The sequence below is a fragment of the Hyperolius riggenbachi genome, chromosome 1, assembly GCF_040937935.1.
Source record: "Hyperolius riggenbachi isolate aHypRig1 chromosome 1, aHypRig1.pri, whole genome shotgun sequence".
In the NCBI taxonomy this organism is placed as follows: domain Eukaryota; kingdom Metazoa; phylum Chordata; class Amphibia; order Anura; family Hyperoliidae; genus Hyperolius; species Hyperolius riggenbachi.
In genome coordinates this window covers 593,126,334-593,149,454 of record NC_090646.1, presented here as the reverse complement: position 1 = coordinate 593,149,454, position 23,121 = coordinate 593,126,334, and the positions used below count along the sequence as shown (strand labels likewise).

General features: G+C 46.3%; 1 protein-coding gene across 1 annotated transcript; it reads left to right on the top strand.

Moving 5' to 3' along the window:
* Positions 1 to 402: 402 nt before the first annotated feature.
* Positions 403 to 20,654, top strand: LOC137558445 (granzyme A-like). Its single transcript, XM_068271742.1, has 5 exons — positions 403 to 481; positions 9,360 to 9,498; positions 13,449 to 13,593; positions 16,520 to 16,786; positions 20,320 to 20,654. Exons 1-5 carry the CDS (start codon positions 427 to 429, stop codon positions 20,476 to 20,478), a joined length of 765 nt encoding a protein of 254 aa, XP_068127843.1. The 5' UTR covers positions 403 to 426; the 3' UTR covers positions 20,479 to 20,654.
* The last annotated feature ends 2,467 nt before the right edge of the window (positions 20,655 to 23,121 follow it).

Here is a 23,121-nt window from a genome sequence, read left to right as displayed (position 1 = left end):
TTTGGTGCTTCTGTATTCTATTCTAGACCTCTGAGGAACAGTTCGTGACATGACTTGTTTGTTGAAAATGCCACACGCGTTATGTAAATGCATAATAATCTGAAGAAATCCACCTGATGAGACAAAATTCCAGAGGCACAAATTTCACATTTTACTCAACACGTTCTCCCTGATCTTTACACCGATGTATTTTATAACCCCAAAAGTCTTCTCTTTTTCTCTAATATATGAAACTGAAAGTTTAGACTACAGTAGGTTTTAATTTACACCTATGCAAAGTATTAAACCAAATGTGAAATTGAGAAAAGTACCCTATAAAAGCCCACAACCACATCAGAGATGACAGTTGCAATTGAAACACCTATAATATCCAGCAATATCCGGTGCTTGCAAATCATTGCAGGTTGTGAGGGAGGCTAAGCAGACATGAAGATCTTCTGGCTTTCATTTATTGCTGTAGTTGTTCTAAAATCTGGAAACTGTAAGTATTTTAATAATGCCTGTTCTGCATTCATCATTCATTGTGAATGTAACATTTATTATCAGTATAGACTATAGACAACCTTCCCACCCACATTGCTTGTTTACAAAGAATCCTGGTTTTTGGCCGACAGCATATTTGCATCATATCTATAACAATAGACAAAGCCACACTTCTTACCAGTTCAGGTCCATAGCTTGAGACCTGGATGCTGGTGCCAGACTCCTGCAGGTACACCAGCCCTGCACAATGCAATGAACTTCGACAAAATGGAGACAGAAAATCTGTATTAGCAGCACAGTGTGCCCCTGTATGCTCTGTATGCTGCTAATACAGATTTTCTGTTGATCATATCTATAAAACCTGTAGGAAAAAGCAGACAACTTGGAAGACTGAGAGCTGGTTTTCCAGGTGATAGCTGAGTTGAGAATGGTGCTAGTACCCATGAACCGGAGACGAAAAAAAAAATGAATGAAGCCTATGGTGGGCTACATTAACTTTTCCAAAGTGTCCTGGTGCTGCTGCTTATTTTTTCGAGTCCACTGGTTCCACATCCCCAGTAGTGTTGGGCGAACATCTAGATGTTCGGGTTCGGGCCGAACAGGCCGAACATGGCCGCGATGTTCGGGTGTTCGACCCGAACTCCGAACATAATGGAAGTCAATGGGGACCCGAACTTTTGTGGTTTGTAAAGCCTCCTTACATGCTACATACCCCAAATTTACAGGGTATGTGCACCTTGGGAGTGGGTACAAGAGGAAAAAAAAATTAGCAAAAAGAGCTTATAGTTTTTGAGAAAATCGATTTTAAAGTTTCAAAGGGAAAACTGTCTTTTAAATGCGGGAAATGTCTGTTTTCTTTGCACAGGTAACATGTTTTTTGTCGGCATGCAGTCATAAATGTAATACATATAAGAGGTTCCAGGAAAAGGGACCGGTAACGCTAACCCAGCAGCAGCACACGTGATGGAACAGGAGGAGGCGCAGGAGGAGAAGGCCACGCTTTGTGAGACACAACAACCCAAGCCTTGCATGAGGGCAAGAAGCGTGCGGATAGCATGCTTTGTACCGCCATGCAGTCATAAATGTAATAAAGATAAGTGGTTCAATAAACAGGGACCACGCGGCAACGCTAACCCAGCAGCAGCAGACGTGATGGAACAGGAGCAGGCGCAGGAGGAGAAGGCCACGCTTTGTGAGACACAACAACCCAGGCCTTGCATGAGGGCAAGAAGCGTGCGGATAGCATGCTTTGTACCGCCATGCAGTCATAAATGTAATAAAGATAAGTGGTTCAATAAACAGGGACCACGCGGCAACGCTAACCCAGCAGCAGCAGACGTGATGGAACAGGAGCAGGCGCAGGAGGAGAAGGCCACGGTTTTTGAGACACAACAACCTAGGCCTTGCATGAGGACAAAAAGCGTGCGGATATAGCAGCAATGCTTTTTGCCGCCATGCAGTCATAAATGTAATACAGATGAGAGGTTCAATAAACAGGGACCGGAAATGCTACACCATCCCAGATGTTCATTGGTCATGTTACTTGGTTGGGGTCCTGGAGTGTTGCGTAGTCATTTCCAATCCAGGATTGATTCATTTTAATTTGAGTCAGACGGTCTGCATTTTCTGTGGAGAGGCGGATACGCCGATCTGTGATGATGCCTCCGGCAGCACTGAAACAACGTTCCGACATAACGCTGGCTGCCGGGCAAGCCAGCACCTCTATTGCGTACATTGCCAGTTCGTGCCAGGTGTCTAGCTTCGATACCCAATAGTTGAAGGGTGCAGATGGATTGTTCGACACAGCTACGTCATCTGACATGTAGTCCTTGACCATCTTCTCCAGGCGATCGGTGTTGGAGGTGGATCTGCACGCTTGCTGTTCAGTGGGCTGCTGCTGCATGGGTGTCAGAAAATTTTCCCACTCCAAGGACACTGCCGATACCGTTCCCTTTTGGGCACTAGCTGCGGCTTGCGTTGTTTGCTGCCCTCCTGGTCGTCCTGGGTTTGCGGAAGTCAGTCTGTCTGCGTACAACTGGCTAGAGGAGGGGGAGGATGTCAATCTCCTCTCTAAAGTCTCCACAAGGGCCTGCTGGTATTCTTCCATTTTGACCTGTCTGACTCTTTCTTCAAGCAGTTTTGGAACATTGTGTTTGTACCGTGGATCCAGAAGGGTATAAACCCAGTAATTGGTGTTGTCCAGAATGCGCACAATGCGTGGGTCACGTTCAATGCAGTCTAGCATGAATTGAGCCATGTGTGCCAGAGTCCTACCAGAATCCTCATCATCCTCTTGTGAGCGTTGTGATAGTTGTTGTGATGCATCATAGTCGTCACCTTCCTCCTGGTCTGCTTCTGCTGACCATTCGCGTTGAATTGTGGAAGTCCAACGTGCACCGCTCTGGCCCTCGTCAGTGGTGGCATGAAATTCCTGCTCCAACTCCAGCTGTTCCTCCTCCTCTTCTTCGTCATAGCTGCTGGGGCCAGCGTTCCCTGAGGCGGATGGCCTGATGTTGGTACCATCACGCTGATCGTTTTCTCCTTCAGATTCCCCCAGTTGCATCATGACAGCTGTTTCCTTGATTTTCAACATTGACCTCTTCAGTAAACACAGCAGTGGTATGGTAATGCTGACTGAAGAGTTGTCACTGCTCACAAGCAACGTGGATTGCTCAAAATTTTGGAGGACTTGGCAGAAGTCCAACATGTTGGCCCAATCGGATCCACAGAAGCTTGGCAGCTGTCCGGATGCGCCTCGGTACTGCGCCGTCATGTACTGGACCACTGCACTCTTCTGCTCACAAAAGCGTGCTAGCATGTGCAGCGTAGAATTCCAGCGCGTAGGGACATCACACAGCAAGCGATGGTGGGGGAGATTGAAGCGCTCCTGCATCTTGGCGAGTGCCCCCGAAGCAGTACTGGAATTTCTACAATGTTTGGCCACTCGACGCACCTTCAACAGAAGATCGGCCACGCCTGGGTATGTCCTCAGGAACCGCTGAACTACTAGGTTCATCACGTGCGCCAGGCAAGGGATGTGTGTCAGCTTAGCCAACCTTAAAGCGCAAATGAGATTACTCCCATTATCACACACAACCATGCCCGGTTTCAAGTCCAGCGGTGCCAGCCACAAATCCGTCTGTTCCTTTATTCCCTTCCAAATTTCCTCCCCTCTGTGCTGCTTATCCCCAAGGCAGATCAGCTTCAGCAACGCTTGCTGACGCATGCCAACAGCTGTGCTGCACTGCTTCCACGATCCTACTGCTGCTGGGTTAGCGTTTCCGGATGAGGTACAGCTTTGAGATGCGTTGGAGGAGAAGGAGTCAGAGAGGTAGGTGCTGCTGTTGTTATCCAGTGGGAGGGACGGCGGTGCAGCTGTTTGCGGCGTGGGCAACACCCGCGCCGTAGCAGGTGAGGAATCGCTGCCAGGCTCCACAAGGTTCACCCAGTGCGCGGTAAGGGAGATGTATCGACCCTGGCCGAACGCACTCGTCCAAGTGTCAGTGGTGAGGTGAACCTTGCAGGCAACGGCATTCTTCAAGCTTCGGGTTATTTTGCTGACCACGTGCTCATGCAACTCAGGCACTGCAGAGCGCGCAAAGTGGTAGCGGCTGGGAACCACGTAACGTGGGATGGCCACTGACATCATGCCCTTGAAGCTGTTTGTCTCCACCACTCGATATGGCAGCATTTCGCAGGCCAGAAGCTTGGCTATGCTGGCTGTTACTGCCACGGCCCGGGGGTCATTTGCTGGCAATTTCCTCTTGCGCTCAAACATCTCCGACACAGACAACTGAACCGTAGCGCTGCACACGGAAGGGCTGTTGGTTGTTGTGTTTGATGAACACTGGGAGACCTCAAGAGCACTACTCCGGAAAGTGACAGTGTCAGCGTCGTCTGATGTTTGTGAATGTTGTGAACCACGCAATGGCTGGGCTACTGCTGCTGCTGAGGCGGGTCTGGTGGTGAGTCTGGTGAACCCAAGGGAGGCAGTGTTGCTGGTACCCTGTCCTGCCGCGTTTGCCCACAGAGTGGGATGTTTGGATAGCATGTGGCGGCTCATGCTGGTGGTGGAGAGGTTGTTAATACTTTTCCCCCTGCTCAGGCGAGTCTTGCACACCTTGCAAATCGCCATGGTAACATCCTCAGTGCAGTCTTCAAAGAAAGCCCAGACTTTGGAGCACCTGCCTCCTTGCTGGCGATTTCTGTTTCCTCCTCTTTTGCCTCTCACTCTAACTTCCACGCTTGTGGTGCCTGAAATTGCGCTCCGCCTACCTTGTGGCACAAGGCGAACTCGTGCAGCAGTGGGTTCTTCAACAGACTCATCTGTGCTGCTGCTACGACGGCGATGTTCTCGTTCACAAATAAAATCTGGGTCTCTGTCCACATTGTCCATACCCTCCTCTTCCATCTCCTCAAACTCGTCATATGTCATTGTGGGGGGCCGCCGCCGTGGACTAGAGCTCCCCAGAACAACCTCTGCGCAGCTCACTCCAACGTCGTCTTCCAGATCTTGTCGGCCGACCTCCTGCAATTGCAACCCCTCCTGCCCAACTTGCTCTGGGATTTGGGTTTCCGAGTCCTCCTCGGACTCGCCTTGTATTTCAGTGCGCGGTGCATTTCCCACAGTTAATGGTTGTGAATCCGGGCACAACATTTCTGGCTGTTCCTCCATTGACCTTTCATAGGTGGAAGTTTGTTGGGCTGGGAATAGCTCCTGCGAATACCCCATTGTGTCCTGAGGTAATTCATAGGACTGGTTATCTGGCAGTTGTGTGCGTGGTGTCGCTGCCGGTTGTGTCAGCTTTGTGCCCACTGGCTCCTTGTAACTGGCTGAGGACTCGGACCTCGTGCGTGATGTGCTGGTGCTGCTTAACCCACTGCTGGACGCTTGAGAGGTCATCCAAGTAATTATCTGGTCCTGTTCTTTTGGATTTGTGAGGGTTGTTGTCCTGGACAACATGGGCGGTATTGAGTTAGTTTTCTTGGGTGCTCCCCTGTGGCCTGTACGTGAACCGTCAGGGGAAACACCTCTTCCCTTGCCCCTTCCTCTTTCACCGGATTTCTTCCTCATTTCACTTATCCTTACAGTACACGCTGACTGGCAGCAGTACAGTGGCAGTACAGAAATGCTATACAGTACCACTATTCCCAGCAGCGACACAGAGCACAATGCTATACAGTGGCGGGTGAGCGGTGTACTACTGTTCCCAGGCCCAGCAGACACAGAGTGGAAGTAAACACAATGCTATATAGTCTGGCTGAGCGGTGTACACAGAGTGGCAGTACACACAATGCTATATAGTCTGGCTAAGCCGTGTACACAGAGTGTCAGAAAACACAATGCTATATATAGCGTGGCTGAGCGAGGTGCACAGTGGCAGTACACACAATGCTATATTAGTCAGGCTAAGCCGTGTACACAGAGTGTCAGTAAACAATGGTATATAGTCTGGCTGAGCGGTGTACACAGAGTGTCAGTAAACAACGGTATATAGTCTGGCTGAGCGGTGTACACAGAGTGGCAGTAAACACAATGCTATATATAGCGTGGCTGAGCGAGGTGCACAGTGGCAGTACACACAATGCTATATAGTCAGGCTAAGCCGTGTACACAGAGTGTCAGAAAACACAATGCTATATATAGCGTGGCTGAGCGAGGTGCACAGTGGCAGTACACACAATGCTTTATAGTCAGGCTGAGCCGTGTACACAGAGTGTCAGTAAACAATGGTATATAGTCTGGCTGAGCGGTGTACACAGAGTGTCAGTAAACAACGGTATATAGTCTGGCTGAGCGGTGTACACAGAGTGGCAGTAAACACAATGCTATATATAGCGTGGCTGAGCGAGGTGCACAGTGGCAGTACACACAATGCTATAGAGCCAGGCTAAGCCGTGTACACAGAGTGTCAGAAAACACAATGCTATATATAGCGTGGCTGAGCGAGGTGCACAGTGGCAGTACACACAATGCTATATTAGTCAGGCTAAGCCGTGTACACAGAGTGTCAGAAAACACAATGCTATATATAGCGTGGCTGAGCGAGGTGCACAGTGGCAGTACACACAATGCTATATATAGCGTGGCTGAGCGAGGTGCACAGTGGCAGTACACACAATGCTATATATAGCGTGGCTGAGCGAGGTGCACAGTGGCAGTACACACAATGCTATATTAGTCAGGCTAAGCCGTGTACACAGAGTGTCAGAAAACACAATGCTATATATATAGCGTGGCTGAGCGAGGTGCACAGTGGCAGTACACACAATGCTATATATAGCGTGGCTGAGCGAGGTGCACAGTGGCAGTACACACAATGCTATATATAGCGTGGCTGAGCGAGGTGCACAGTGGCAGTACACACAATGCTATATATAGCGTGGCTGAGCGAGGTGCACAGTGGCAGTACACACAATGCTATATTAGTCAGGCTAAGCCGTGTACACAGAGTGTCAGAAAACACAATGCTATATATATAGCGTGGCTGAGCGAGGTGCACAGTGGCAGTACACACAATGCTATATATAGCGTGGCTGAGCGAGGTGCACAGTGGCAGTACACACAATGCTATATATAGCGTGGCTGAGCGAGGTGCACAGTGGCAGTACACACAATGCTATATATAGCGTGGCTGAGCGAGGTGCACAGTGGCAGCACACACAATGCTATATTAGTCAGGCTAAGCCGTGTACACAGAGTGTCAGAAAACACAATGCTATATATATAGCGTGGCTGAGCGAGGTGCACAGTGGCAGTACACACAATGCTATATATAGCGTGGCTGAGCGAGGTGCACAGTGGCAGTACACACAATGCTATATATAGCGTGGCTGAGCGAGGTGCACAGTGGCAGTACACACAATGCTATATTAGTCAGGCTAAGCCGTGTACACAGAGTGTCAGAAAACACAATGCTATATATATAGCGTGGCTGAGCGAGGTACACAGTGGCAGTAAACAATGCTATATATAGTGTGGCTGAGCGAGCGGTGTACTACTGTTCCCAGCAGCGACACACAATGACTGGGGGGGACCCTGGCTAGCGTGGCTGGAGAGCGAACTACCCTGCCTGCCTACCCAAAGCTAAACCCACAGACAAATGGCGGAGATATGACGTGGTTCGGGTATTTATTTACCCGAACCACGTGACCGTTCGGCCAATCAGAGCGCGTTCGGGCCCGAACCACATGACCCGTTCGGCCAATCACAGCGCTAGCCGAACGTTCGGGGAACGTTCGGCCATGCGCTCTTAGTTCGGCCATGTGGCCGAACGGTTTGGCCGAGCACCGTCAGGTGTTCGGCCGAACTCGAACATCACCCGAACAGGGTGATGTTCTGCAGAACCCGAACAGTGGCGAACACTGTTCGCCCAACACTAATCCCCAGTCCTCTTCATATTCAACAGGATCCTCCAGTTGAATACTAAAGCCAGGAAGCTCCCTCTAGTAGTGACATGTGACTCTGAACTGTGCAGGCACAAGTTCCAAACCATGCAAGCACAACAAAAGCATATGGTCATCCACAAGTGCTTAATTTCACCGTTATGGCACAGTTCAAAACTAATGCAGGTGTAGTTCAGAATAAGTTCAGAGGAACTTTCCCGAAGGCACAGAAGTTATGAGGACCAAGGACGGGGAACGGGGAACCTCACGAGGATAATGGGCAGTGACAGGATACTTCTGAAAAGTAAATCTAGCCCACTGTAGGCTTCATTTCATAGGTGGTCCCTTGGTTCAGGGGTACTTTAAAGAGAACCTGTAACAAAAAAAGTTCCCTTGGGGGGTACTCACCTCGGGAGGGAGAAGCCTCAGGGTCCCAATGAGGCTTCCCCCTCCCCTGTAGCTGCCAGCAATTCAGTGCTGGCTCCCCCGAAGTGTCCGGTAATCCTCCCTCGACAAGCCTGACAAGTGCTGATAAGCGCAGATTTATTTACCTTTCCTGGCTCCAGTGGGGGCACTGTTGCGGCTCTCCGCACGGAGGTAGGCGAAAATAGCTGATCTCTGGCGGATCCACTCTACTGCGCAGGCACAAGAGACTTGCGCCTGCACAGTAGAGCGGGCCGACATCGATCGGCTATTTCCGCCTACCTCCGAGCGGAGAGCTGATACTGTGCCTGCACTGGAGCCGGGAAGGTAAATATTTACATCCCCGCTGTTCAGGGAGATTTATCGCTGCCGCTGCTGGACCAAGGAGGACGGGGGAAGCCTCAATAGGATCCAGAGGGTTCCCCCACCCTGGGGAGGTTTTTTTTGTTACAGGTTTTTTTTAACACAAAGTCACCTGAGCTATGAAAATACACCCAATCTGAGTCGCAGTTGAACATTGTTTGCATGAATGGTAGCTCACACATATTGTGCTCATTTGTGTTGTGAAGATGCTAGATGTTTTGCCAGACAATAATGTAGGAAATCATGGAGTATCCTAAAGTACTTAAAGTAAAACAAAGACCAAATAATAGAAAGAATTGATACTTACCCTGGGCTTCCTCCAGCCCCATAAGCACGTGACCCTCACCGTCCTCCTGTGGTCTGCCAGTCAGCCGCAATCAGATCAGGTAAGTGGTTCAGTTGCGTCAGTAGAGGTCTTTTGCGCATGTGCATAAGACCACCACTGACGAGTGTGAACCAGTTACCGGGGCTGATTGCGGCTGACCGGCAGACCGCGGGAGGACGGCGAGGACTCAGATGTGCTTATGGGGCTGGAAGAAGCCCTGGGTAAGTATTGATTCTTTCATTTATTTGATCTCTGGTACACTTTAAGCCATAAATTAAATAGTAGGCACAATTTTATCCTGTGCTGAAGAATCGATCTCTAGCCAGGCAATGGCTCCGTTATGAATTATTATGTGATTATTTACCCTTTTTAATTACAGATGAGTCAATGGAGATTGTGGGAGGGAGAGAAGCGAGACTGAGGCCATACATGGCTCTAGTGAGGACCCCAGGAAAAACTTTCTGCGGAGGAACTTTAATTAAACCCGACTGGGTACTCACAGCAGCCGAATGTCTAGTGTAAGTAGCAACTGATACTATATGCTGAATATGTACTCTATATATTGTATGAAATTACAAGGAGGAGTAGGAGACCACACAAGTGTGTCCTTTTACCATAGTTGATTTTGACAAAGCCCTAGTTTATGGTGTTGTTTTCGTATGGATTTAATAGACTACGCTTTTAAATCCAGTATGCATATAAGGTTGTGTGAAAAGTGTTTTTTTTTTTCCAAAATAATTTAAAAAATATCTATTACACAACCTGAGAGATTCTCATAATCTCCTCAGTAACCTGCAGCTGCCTGGTCATTCCCAGTCAGTTTGAAATACAGTGATGATTGTAATCTGCTAATTACTCAAAATTAGGATTTGGACATTTAACTGATTTTGTGTAATCCGTGTGTAATTTTCTGTAATTTTTGCGTAACTTAGTTAAAAATATAATCTCCAAAATTGCTACATATATTAAGGAGAAGGGTGGGAACAAGGCGAGAAATATAATTTTGCAAAACGGGCTTGTTGTTTTTGAGAAAATCTATTTTAAAAATGCAAAGGAAAAATGTTTTTCAAACTCAGAAAAAATGGCAGTTTAAAAACCAATTTTCCTTTGCATTTTTAAAATCCATTTTTAAAAATCCTTATTTTTTTGCTTTGTTCCCACCCTCTGTAACATATGTATGGGGGCTTTGCTATTAATCGTTAAATTTGGCACAAAATTACGCAAAAATGATGAGAAATAGTGATATTACGGTTCCTGATTACATTTACAAATGGAATGAAATACAATTTTTACCCGAAATTTTGCATTACGATTTTGAATCGTAATCGCAAATTACGATGCAAAATTATGGTTATGCAAAATTTGTGGTCATCACTAGACAAATGGGCTTGCAGAAAATGATTAAGACAAACCACCCTACTGAGACCTATCAAGGTCTCCTTAGAAGAAAGGCATGGCTTCAGTTGGCTGTGCAAGCAGCTGAGGTTAATAAGGAGAACATGAGGACTTCTGATTATAAAGTGAACCAATTTAGAGGTGTAACTAGCAATTACCAGAGCAGCAGCTCCAGGCGAGCCCAGGGCTGCAGAGGGCCCTTACTTCCTGTTGATACAGGAGCATGTGTTGTTTGACCACTCTTGCTGTAGATGTGGGGAATCCTAATGGCTGCACTTTTATGGGGAGGTCTGGGGTGTACCCACTTGTTAAATGACTGTTGGCATGTGGGTCTCTTTACCATGGCATTCACCAAGGGTGAGGAAGAAGGGTAAATGAATGTAGGGGGACATCAAAGTGTTCCTGAGAGGCCCCATGGTTTGTTACTATGCCCCTTAGTCCGCTGATGCATTATATTACTAAGCTGCAACTTCTAAAAACAGCAAAGGGTGCCCCCATATTTCTCAAGTTATTATTAATTCCCTAATAAAAGTGGACCAAGTGTCGCCCTTGGAGAAGATAAGGGCAGCGTGCAAACATCTGCAAGCTATCTGGGTGCCTTCCACATATATTTGATATGATAACTGTCAAGTGTGTATCATGTCCTTATCAGTTTCTTTGCACAGTAGTTGCTTTTTCTATCTTGTACATCTAAAGAGCATCCTGACTCCTCAGGCTAGATATTTTCTCAGCCTCATGAGCTCTAAGTGTGAAGTTTCCAGTGATAGGTGTGAAAAAAACAACCATGTAGGCAACACATGAACCTGCTTTCACACGCATTGAGATGATTATATTACAAAACTGGTCAAGAAGCTTCAAACACTGCAAACATTTAGGGACCTATTTTCAAAGCAGAGTACAAACAAGAAAAAGACTTTATGTAATGAATTTTTTTAGATCTATACATGTAGATTTTTAAATTTGTACATTTATTTATCATGATTTATTAGCCTTTTTTTCTATTCACATTTTTAAAGCTATGAACAAACTTTATAAGAGTGTTCCAGGTTTCAAACATATTGTTCACTATTTTCTAGAAAGTAACACTACATGGCTGAAATCCACTACTTCTAAAAAGTGCCATGGAATAAATAAATAAATAAATAATAATAATAAAGTGGTAGATACAACAAAGCTCCTAAGGTCAACAAGACCTCTCAAGGTGTCTGTAGTATTTGGTGCCTAGACATTAGTAGAAGACAACTATTGATTAACATATTTTTTAACCACTTAACGACCGCCTAACGCCGATAGGCGTCGGCGGGTCGTTAGTGGTATAGCATGGAAACGCTAGTTCACGGAGACTGTCTCCGTGAACAGTGTGCGAGCCGCCGATCGCGGCTCGCACGCATAGTGTAAACATCCGGGGAAGAAATCCCCGCTGTTTACATCACACGGCGCTGCTGCGCAGCAGCGCCGTGACGTAGATCGGCGATCCCCGGCCTCTGATTGGCCGGGGATCGCCGGCATCTGATAGGCAGAAGCCTATCCTATCAGGCGCAGGACGGAATTCCATCCTGCGCCACTCACAGGGTAAGGGAGAGGGAGGGAAAGCCGGGGAGGGCGGAAAGCGCTCCGGAGGGGGGCTTTGAAGAGCCCCCCCCGGAAAGTGCGGGTAGCCGGCGGCGATCAGACCCCCCCAGCAGGACATCCCCCTAGTGGGGAAAAAAGGGGGGGGAAGTCTGATCGCCCTGGCTATTTCCTGATCGGTGCTGCGGGCTGGAGAGTCCACGCAGCACCGATCAGAAGAAAATACCCTGGTCCTTAAGTGGTTAAACTGGGCCAAGGATAGCTTGTGTGAGGGTTCCTGCTGTATCTGTCCCCCTGTTTATCTCTTACATTTAATGTTATCACATTCCTTTCATGGAGTGGTGTCAGACCAGGGCATAGGATCAGTGAATCTTCTGGGAATGCCTCTTCCTACATCTGTTAACCCTGTGTGTACTTTATATCTTTAGCAGAAGACAGGTCTAAACTGCAGTTGTAGTTTTGTCTCTCTGAATAGCTGATTCAAGGTTGGCTGTCTGAGGAGAATAATGCACTGACCTGAACTAGCAGGCAAAAATGTATTTATTTTCAGCATAAATAAACATTCTCTATTGTGTGTGAAATCTGATACCAAAGCAGGATTTACATACGGTACTAAAGTTTTTTTTTTTTTTTTTTTTTTTTTTTGCTGTACTGTAGAATGTGTGAAAAGTGACAATACAGCCAGTGCTTTTTTTTGCATCAAAGCACTGACTCCCTTTGCTAATAAATCATGCCAATGCAGCTAAAATCTACACACAATGAATTACATCTTTTGCCTCTGATGTTTAACATGAAAAGTAGGAAAATGCTTACACAGCTGCTTAGACATAATTTGTACATAGTCATTTTAGAACATTTGGTTATTGATGATTGTCCTTTAAAGAGACTCTGTAACAACAAAAACCTCCCCTGGGGTGTACTCACCTCGGGTGGGGAAAGCCTCCGGATCCTAATGAGGCTTCCCACGCCGTCCTCTGTCCCACGGGGGTCTCGCTGCAGCCCTCCGAACAGCCGGCGACAGAGCCGACTGTAGCTTCAATATTTACCTTTGCTGGCTCCAGCGGGGACGCTGTGGCGACTTTCGGCACGGAAATAGACGGAAATACCTGATCTCCGTCGGGTCCGCTCTACTGCGCAGGCGCCGGAAACTTGCGCCTGCGCAGTAGAGCAGACCCGACGGCGATCGGGTATTTCCGCCTACTTCGGCGCCGACAGCCATCAGAGCGCCTGCGCAGGAGCCAGGAAGGTAAATATTGCGTCACGGCTGTACGGAGGGCTACAGCGAGACCCCCGAGGGACGCAGGACGGCGTGGGAAGCCTCATTAGGATCCTGAGGCTTCCCCCACCCGAGGTGAGTATCCCCCCCAGGGGCCGTTTTGTCGTTACAAGTCCTCTTTAAGTCACTTCATAAACTGATGTTCTGACCTGTTTTTCATATCTAATATCTCATCCTATTACATGAATCAATCAATTTACTCACATCAGTTCTGTTGTGAATTTTCAGGGATAAAACCACCACTGTTGACCTCGGTATTCACTCCATAAAGGCTATTAAAGACAAACACAGACAACAATTCAGAGTGAAAAAATCAGTTCCCCATCGGAAATATAATTACAAGAAAAAGACGAACAACCTCCAACTTCTACAGGTGAAAACACAGAAAGCAGAGAAATATCCCATAGCAAGCACTTACTATTCACCCGTCACGAGAAATGATAATCTAATTGTCCCCTTATTCAGAATATGATCAAACAGTACCAGAATCTGGTTCAGTTATCTATACCTTTTTCTGAGAGGATACAATAGTGGAAATAATTTTCAAGAACTGTCCCATACAAACACACACAGTACTCTACAAATGCTTAGGGTCGAAGCATGAACTGCAATCAGTGGCCTTTCCTTGCTGGCAGCACAATCTGCTCATTCATGGTTTATTAATAAAATGGGGTGGGGGGTACTACAAAAACATACTGAAATAAAAATATTAATACCAAATGTATTTTATGCTGAGTGAGAGCAAAGTTGTCTCTCACTCATAACTGGATCAGTAACAATTATTGCTTCATAGTCTATAGGCACAATCACTGCGCATCAATATTCCACTATGGAAGTTTTACCGTGTACAACAATAAAAAAAATATGTACATAGTGCCAAGTATTGCCCAGAATAAGGTACAACTTCCACCCCATGCATCACTCCTGGGGGTAGTGCCACCACTAGAGATGTCGCGAACCTTCGATTTTCGGTTCGCGAACCCCGACTTCATTGGGGATGCGAACTTTGAAAAATAGAAAAATTTATGCTGGCCACAAAAGTGATGGAAAAGATGTTTCAAGGGGTCTAACACCTGGAGGGGGGCATGGCGGAGTGGGATACATGCCCAAAGTCCCGGGGAAAAATCTGGATGTGACGCAAAGCAGCGTTTTAAGGGCAGAAATCACATTGAATGCTAAATTGCAGGCCTAAAGTGCTTAAAACATCTTGCATGTGTATACATCAATCAAGGAGTGTAATTAGAGTTCTGCTTCACACTGACACACCAAACTCACTGTGTAACGCACCGCAAACAGCTCTTTGCGTAGTGACGGCCGTGCTGGACTGATGCGCAACATGGCGAGAGTGTAGGCTGTGGCGGTTTTCAAGCCCATATGGTCGCCGGGCTGTGGTAGCTCAATGATAGAACAGCAGTGACTGTCCAGCTGATCAAATTTGGTATGTCCACAATGAAGCAACAACCTTATTATCTTCTTGTATGTAGGTAGGCATAGGTAGGTGTCCCAGTTGTTAGCTAGGCATAGGTAGGAGTCCCAGTATAGGTAGGTAGGCATAGGTAGAAGTCCCAGTATAGGTAGGTAGGCATAGGTAGGTGCCTCAGTAGTTAGCTAGACATAGGTAGGAGACCCAGTAGTTAGCTAGGCATAGGTAGGAGACCCAGTATAGGTAGGTAGGCATAGGTAGGTCCCCTAGTATAGGTAGGTGTCCCCGTATAGGTAAGTAGGTGCCCCAGTAGTTAGGTAGGCATAGGTAGGTGTCCCAGTATAGATAGTTAGGCAGGGCCTGGCTGGTACAGTAATAACAATTACCAAGGTCCAGCTGCAACAGATAGGGCTGTATAATGTCAGTGAGCAACACACACACAAAAAAAAACACATCAGGAAAACATTAGAGCTCTCAAAAGAGCTGTTGATGGGTGCTATTTTAGCAATAACAATCAGCCAGGAGCAAGCCAAGAGCCTAACTAATCTTTCCCTAGGAGAACAAGTCTGCAGCAGCTGTCCCTAGTCTGTCTCTAGCAGGCACACGAGTGGGTGTAATGGCCGGCAAACCTGCCTTATATAAGGGTGGGGGGGCTCCAGGGCTTAGTGTAGCCTGAATGGCTACAATGTGCCTGCTGACTGTGATGCAGAGGGTCAAAGTTGACCCTCATAGTGCATTATGGGGCAAATCGAACTTCCGCAAAAGTTCGCTTGGTCCAGGCGAACGCGAACCCCCAAAGTTCGCCTGGAACTGTTCGCCGGCGAACCGTTCGCTGCATCTCTAGCCACCACCTTGAGAAGGATAAGGGTCAAGCTCCCCCCATGTGGCCACACTCACCAGAAGCGCGTCTTGTATATATGTGTATCACAAATGTCGGTCAGCCAAGGATGCACTATGCTCCAATAGACGAGTATCCAAATTTATTAGATAAAAGCAGCCATATAGGGGATCATGTTGCACATGAAACGCTCTGGCCGCAGAACACAGAGCCACACGTTGCCTCAATCACCCCACTTCCTAGTATGACATCAGTGTGCACGTCCTCCGACTCCGCCCAAGCAATTATTGCTTCATAGAAACCAATGTTTCAGGACCACCCAGGGTCCTTTTTTCAAGGCAAAGCCTGCTTAAGGCAAGAATCTGCCACTTGTGCTTGCAAAAATTCGGTCAGGACCTTTTACCCAAATGTAGGGTAGGTGCTCTTCCAAGGTCCGGCATCTGCACAGTTTGTTCCATGTGCATCTGGGGCCAGGCTTCCCACATTCTGTGAGTGCTGTGACTGCATGAACCGTGGGGAGGTAGGAGCCGTGGGGAGAATGCTGAGAGCATCTACCGGTTCAGAGGTCACAACCGGTGACAGAGCCTAGTAGGGACTGTTGTATAAGCAAACCAAGGGAAATGGAGGGTAAAGGGGGACGCTGTCCTCAACTGCTAGACAAGCTGCACAAATATAGGTAAACAATTTTAGTCCATTTGTTCATCTCATGTATTCTTTAAAGCCTCACATACACCCTAGAGAAAACTTAGCTGTACGATTCATTCTGGACCATCTTGGCTGAGATTATGGCACGCGCACAGCTGCCCTATGACATTGTTTAGGGATTTGGCACACAAGGGTTCAGTCTTCACTTTTCTCCCCCACTCTGCAGATTGCCCAGTGCTGAAGGTCAACCCACTGTTCCTCCTCTCCTCCCCATGTGACAGCTCACAAAGTTTTAGGCAGGGTCTGAAATCCCTAATCTTCCTAAAATCATTCTGCAAATTTCACAACAATTTTCCCTCTCTCTAATCCAACTGACTACTTTTTTCTTTCAAGCTATCAGACAAAGCAGTGTTGACCAGAGCCGTGAATGTCACCCGGTTCCCTGAAAGCTTTCCAGATATTAAACCTGGCAGTGTCTGTGACATAGCAGGTTGGGGGAGGACCAGCAATAGAAATTCCTACAACTCCGACAAATTAATGGAAGCCAGAGTAACGGTCATAGACAGGAAGGTGTGTGCCTCCAAGTGGAAGCCAACAGTGGCAATTACAAAGGGCATGATGTGCACCAGTGGAATGGATGAAGCCAAGGGATTCTGTAATGTGAGTATCACAACCATGTCCCTACTGCTGGAATATTCTGTGTGTTTTTTTCAATTGCCTTTATAATGAATTTATTTGCTTGAAGAAAATTTTGTTTTGTAAAACTTTTAACATTAGTGAAATTGAGTATTAACTATTTCAGCCCACGGGGGATTTTTCACCTTATGCAACAGAGCAATTTTCACCTCCCATTCATTTGCCAATAACTTTATCACTAGTTTTCTCTGCCACCAATTAGGCTTTCTTTGGGTGGTACATTTTGCTAAGAATTAATTTTTTCTAAATGCATTAAAAAATAAAAAATAATACATGCTACCATCATTAAAATCTATGTATTTTATTTGCCCAGTTGTGTCGGTTATTACACCATTTAAATTTTGTCCCTATCACAATGTATGGCGCCAATATTTTATTTGGAAATAAAGGTGCATTTTTTCATTTTTGCGTCCATCACTATTTACAAGCTTATAATTTAAAAAATGGTCATAATATACCCTCTTCACATGCACATTTAAAAAGTTCAGACCCTTAGGTTACTATTTATGGTTTTTTTTAATAGTAATTTTTTTTTTTCATTAAAAATTTTATTTGGGTAATTTTTGGTGTGGTATAATGTGTGTTTATTCTATTAAAAAAATGTATGTAGATGTAGTTTTACTATTTGGCAACAAGATGGCCACAGTGAGATTTTTTTATTTCAGTCCTTCTCACTTCCAGGAACCATATAGAGAATGGGAAACTTTTTTTTTTTCAGAAAAACCGCGGCCTCTGATGAGAAGCTTTCGTTTTTTCTGCTGGGGACTTAGATCAATGAACGGGAACCATGTTCCCATTCAATGATCACCGGGCCACCGGGGGGCGGCATGGGGGCACGTGGGAGCGTACGCGATGGCATGCCGAAGCACGCAGCAGCACTGCATCACTGCAGTAGCCGCCTGGACGTGAGGATCACGTCCAGGCGGCATAAATGGTTAAAGGACCACTATTTCGAAAATCATAAAATTTAAAATACATGTAAACACATACAAATAAAAAGTATGTTTCTTCCATAGTAAAATGAGCCATAAATTACTTTTCCCCTATGTTGCAGTCACTTACAGTAGGTAGTAGAAATCTGACAGAACTGACAGGTTTTGGACTAGTCCACCTCTTCATGGGGGATTCTCAGCAAGGCATTTATTCTTTATAAAGACATTCCTTGAAAATGATTTATACAATGATACTGGACAGCCTCCCTGCTCACTGTAAACTTGTTTGGCAGTTGGACAGAGCAAGTGCTAAACAAAACTCTGAGAATCCCCCATGAGGATATAGGCTCGTCCAAAACCTGTGGGCTCTGCCAGATTTCTGCTACCTACTGTAAGTCACAGGAACATAGGAGAAAGTAATTACGGCTTATTTTACCAAGGAAGAAATGTACAGTACTTCTTATTTGTATGTTTTTACATGTATTTTACATTTTACAAGTTTTCTATCAGATGCCGGGATTCATTGTATCTGTTGTTACAGTGCACGCATTACTTCCGATTCACGTACTTACGCATGTGAATCAGAAATAATCACTGAGAACATCTTGTGGCCCAATAGTAAAACTACATCAAAAAACATTTTATTTAATAAAAACACCTATACTTACATTTCAAATTAACTATTTCCCTCCCACCTCCCCCATAGTACCAAAACATTTAAATATATATATATAGTTATATAATAGTTGCCTAAGGGACTGAACTTTTTTTAATAATTATATCAAGGGGGTATATTACTGTTGTTTTTTTATTTGCGGGCTTATAAAAAATGCACCTTTATTTTCAAATAAAATATTGGCGCCATACATTGTACTAGTTACAAATGTTAAACGTTGCAATAACCGGGACAAATGGGCAAATAAAATGTGTGGGTTTTATCCACAGTAGAACGTTTTATTTTAACACTATAATGGCCAAAAACGGAGAAATAATTAATTTTTATTATTATTCCAATTAAAATGTGTTTAGAATAAAATAATTCTTAGCATAATGTACCTCCCAAAGAAAGCCTAATTGGTGGCAAAAAAACAAGATATCGAGCATGGTGTTGTGATTAGCTGTGATTAAGTTATTAGCAAAAGAAATGGAGGAGCGCTGACAGGCGAAAATTGCTCTGGTCCTAAAGGGTAAAAACCCCTCAGTGGTGAAGTGGTTAAAGAAGATTTGGGTTAGATTAGTTCTCTGGATCTGTGCTAAGAATACATTGCGACAATTGTATCTCCCTATGTGACAATAATGCAGAACATCTCTGCTTTTATAAATGGCTTCCTGCTGCTATGAACAGTGGAGTACTTAGGGCATTTGACACCCGGTGCTAGATAAGAAATGACATCCCCCCCCAAAAGGAAAGGAGTGAGTGTGGTGTGCTAAAAACGAGGGTAATGCTAGGTGTTGGTACCCCAGTAAAGGAAGCCTGGAATAGTTGCCCCCAGTATAGGTAGCCTGGAATAGTTGCCCCCAGTATAGCTAGCCTGGAATAGTTGCCCCCAGTATAAGCAGCCTGGAATAGTTGCCTGCATTATAGATAGCCTGGAATTGTTGCCCCAGTATAAGTAGCCTGGAATAGTTGCCTGCAGTATAGGTAACCTGGAATAGGTGCCTGCAGTATAGGTAGCCCAGTAAATCTCTCAAATTCCCCAATCCCCCCCCCCCCCCCCCCACTGCCTTACATCCTCTGCTGCCTCTCGATGTCCTCCTCCAGAAAGCCTAGGTCCCCTACCACTACCCGGCGGCATACTTCACACTGCAGGTCAGCGGTGATCTGCAACGAGGAAGCCGCGAGCAGTGCCCATTAATGGCTCTGTATACAGGAAGTGACATCTGTTTACTTCCTGTATACAACGCTGTTACTGGGCAACGCTTGCCGTCGATCTGTGGTGTGAAGTATGCAACCAGATAGTGGAGGGGGATCCGGGGCAGAGAAGGTAAAGCAGCAGGGAGGGGGGGCTGCAGGTGACCAAGCAGCATTGCCCCAGGGCCTAGGCAGCTTAACCAGCAGGGGAGGTTCAGGGCAATATTAACCCCCTGCACACTGAGACCCGGGTAGGGCCGCTCCTGCCACCACCCCCTTCAGACACCACTGGCTATGAGCTCCTACCTGATACATGCTGGACCTGATTTATGAAGGCCTCTATACATGCCTATATACTTGCTTGCAAATTTTTGTCAAAGTCATTTTCGTATCAGCAATGCTATTTTAACAAGCTATTTTAGCTTGTTATTTTACAGAGGGAATGCAGAAAAACATTATTTTCACTGCAGAGATTTTTACCGCAAAATTCACACAAAAAACGCAATGAATATCAAAACTTATTTTCGGTGGCATTTTCAATCAATAGAATTTAACATTATTTTTGCAAACAATAATGCGAAAAGAATATTCACATTTTCGCTTGTCACTGCTATACACTCTGTAGCTGCAGAAGCACTATATGAGTACTACAGTACATGAAAATTGTTGGTTGAATATTTATTGGCAGAAGTGACCATCTGTGTGTATTTCAGGGAGATGCTGGAGGTCCGCTCATCTGTGGAGGCTTTCTTAAAGGTGTGATGTCCTTTGGATCCATCCTGTGCGGAGTCCCCAATGGCTCTGATGTCTACACTCTCCTGACTAAAGATTACATGAAATGGATTAACAAAGAAACCAAGACAAAGCTTTAGTCCTTTCCTTTCAGCTTCTTACGGATTGGAATTTCTCTCTACAATGCTAGAAATTATGATCAGTCCATATAGAAGTGGCATCGTACAGAGCTCATAACTATCCCTTTTTTGGAAGCTACTGTCCGTAATGTCCTTTTTTTTGCCTTGTAGGTTTAAATATCATTTCTGTATTAAAATAAATGCATTTACTTACTAACAGAGTTGTTAAAGGGATACTGTAGGGGGTCGGGGGAAAATGAGTTGAAGTTACCCGGGGCTTCTAATGGTCCCCTGCAGACATTCTGTGCCCGCGCAGCCACTCCCCGATGCTCTGGCCCCGCCTCCAGGTTCACTTCTGGAATTTCAGACTTTAAAGTCTGAAAACCACTGCGCCTGCGTTGACATGTCCTCGCTTCCCCTGATGCCACCAGGAGCACACGGCGCAGGCACAGACCATACTGGCTCCTGGTGACATCAGCGGGAGCGAGGACACGGGAACGCAGGCGCAGTGGTTTTCAGACTTTAAAGTCTGAAATTCCAGAAGTGAACCGGAGGCGGGGCCGGAGCATCAGTGAGTGGCTGCGCGGGCACAGGATGTCTGCGGGGGACCATTAGAAGCCCCGGGTAACTTCAACTCATTTTCCCCCGACCTCCCTACAGTATCCCTTTAAATTGTGCTAAATGATCTCTGATGCCCAAATTATTGTTGTTTTTAATCTCGAAAATGCTAATATAGAAGAAAATAAATGATGGGGAAAGGCCCTGATTTTTTAAATTAAAGCGATATAAAACCCTGACATAATATTCAATAAAAACATGTTTTCCTATTTTTTATATGCCATACGGTTATCATATTTGCATTTGTGCATATTTATTATTATTCATTTAGAAATTACAAGGTCCCTAAAGTATTTTTTTGCTTAGAGAGCTGACTTTTTATTCATAACTGGTTTTATTCATTATGTATTGAAGGCAGAAATGCTTTGAGTGTCTATCTGTGCCCATGATATTCTCCACAGTCAGAGAATGTGTCACATTCCTTACTTGATACAATTAAATAAACACAAGATAACATTATCTAAACTTCAGATGCGTCCAGATTTCTCTACAATGAACTTTTAAGTCCTGTGTGCAACCCTTTGTGTGCTGTTATAGTAAAAAAAAAATGCTGGTTGTATATAATATGCTGTAAATAATTTTTTAGAGCAAAAAAGAAATGCTGGGATTCATTCCTCTTTAACCACTTGCCGACCGCCTACTTCATATTGGCGGCGGCAAAGTGGCAGCCCCAGGACCACGTAACGCAGATTGGCGTCAGGTCCTGGGGCACTCTCTGGCCGGGGATCGCGCGCTGGGATGCGCGCGCATCCACCGGCAATAGGCTCCGCCCACCCGCGACGTCAACCCGCCGGCCAATCGGAAGCGCCGGCGGGTTGTTAACCCGACGATCCCCGGATAGGAAGCGTATAATACGCTTTGTAATGTTTACAAAGTGTATTATACAGGCTGCCTCCTGCCCTGGTGGTCCCAGTGTCCGAGGGACCACCAGGGCAGGCTGCAGCCACCCTAGTCTGCACCCAAACACACTGATTTGCCCCCCCCTGCCCCCTGATCGCCCACAGTACCCCTCAGACCCCCCCTGCCCACCCCCCAGACCACCATTTGCACACAATCACCCCCCTAATCACCCATCAATCACTCCCTGTCACTATCTGTCAACGCTATTTTTTTTTTTAGTCCCTAAACTGCCCCCTGCTCCCTCCTGATCACCCCCCCCCCACCCCTCAGATTCTCCCCAGACCCCCCCAGACCCTCCCCCCCCCCTGTGTACTGTATGCATCTATCCCCCCTGATCACCTGTCAATCACCCATCAATCACCCATCAATCACCCGTCAATCACCCGTCAATCACCCCCTGTCACTGCCACCCATCAATCAGCCCCTAACCTGCCCCTTGCGGGCAATCTGATCACCCACCCACACCAATAAATCGCCCGCAGATCCGACATCAGATCACCTCCCAAATCCATCGTTTACATCTATTCTCTCCTCTAAACACCCACTAATTACCCATCAATCACCCATCAATCACCCCCTATCACCACCTGTCACTGTTACCCATCAGATTAGACCCTTGCGGGCACCCAATCGCCCGCCCACACGCTCAGATTGCCCTCAACCCCCCCCCTTATCGATTCGCCAGTGCATTATTTACATCCGTTCTTCCCTGTAATAACCCACTGATCACCTGTCAATCACCCCCTGTCACTGCCACCCATCAATCACCCCCTGTCACTGCCACCCATCAATCAGCCCCTAACCTGCCCCTTGCGGGCAATCTGATCACCCACCCACACCAATAAATCGCCCGCAGATCCGACATCAGATCACCTCCCAAATCCATCGTTTACATCTATTCTCTCCTCTAAACACCCACTAATTACCCATCAATCACCCATCAATCACCCCCTATCACCACCTGTCACTGTTACCCATCAGATTAGACCCTTGCGGGCACCCAATCGCCCGCCCACACGCTCAGATTGCCCTCAACCCCCCCCTCCCTTATCGATTCGCCAGTGCATTATTTACATCCGTTCTTCCCTGTAATAACCCACTGATCACCTGTCAATCACCCCCTGTCACTACCACCCATCAATCACC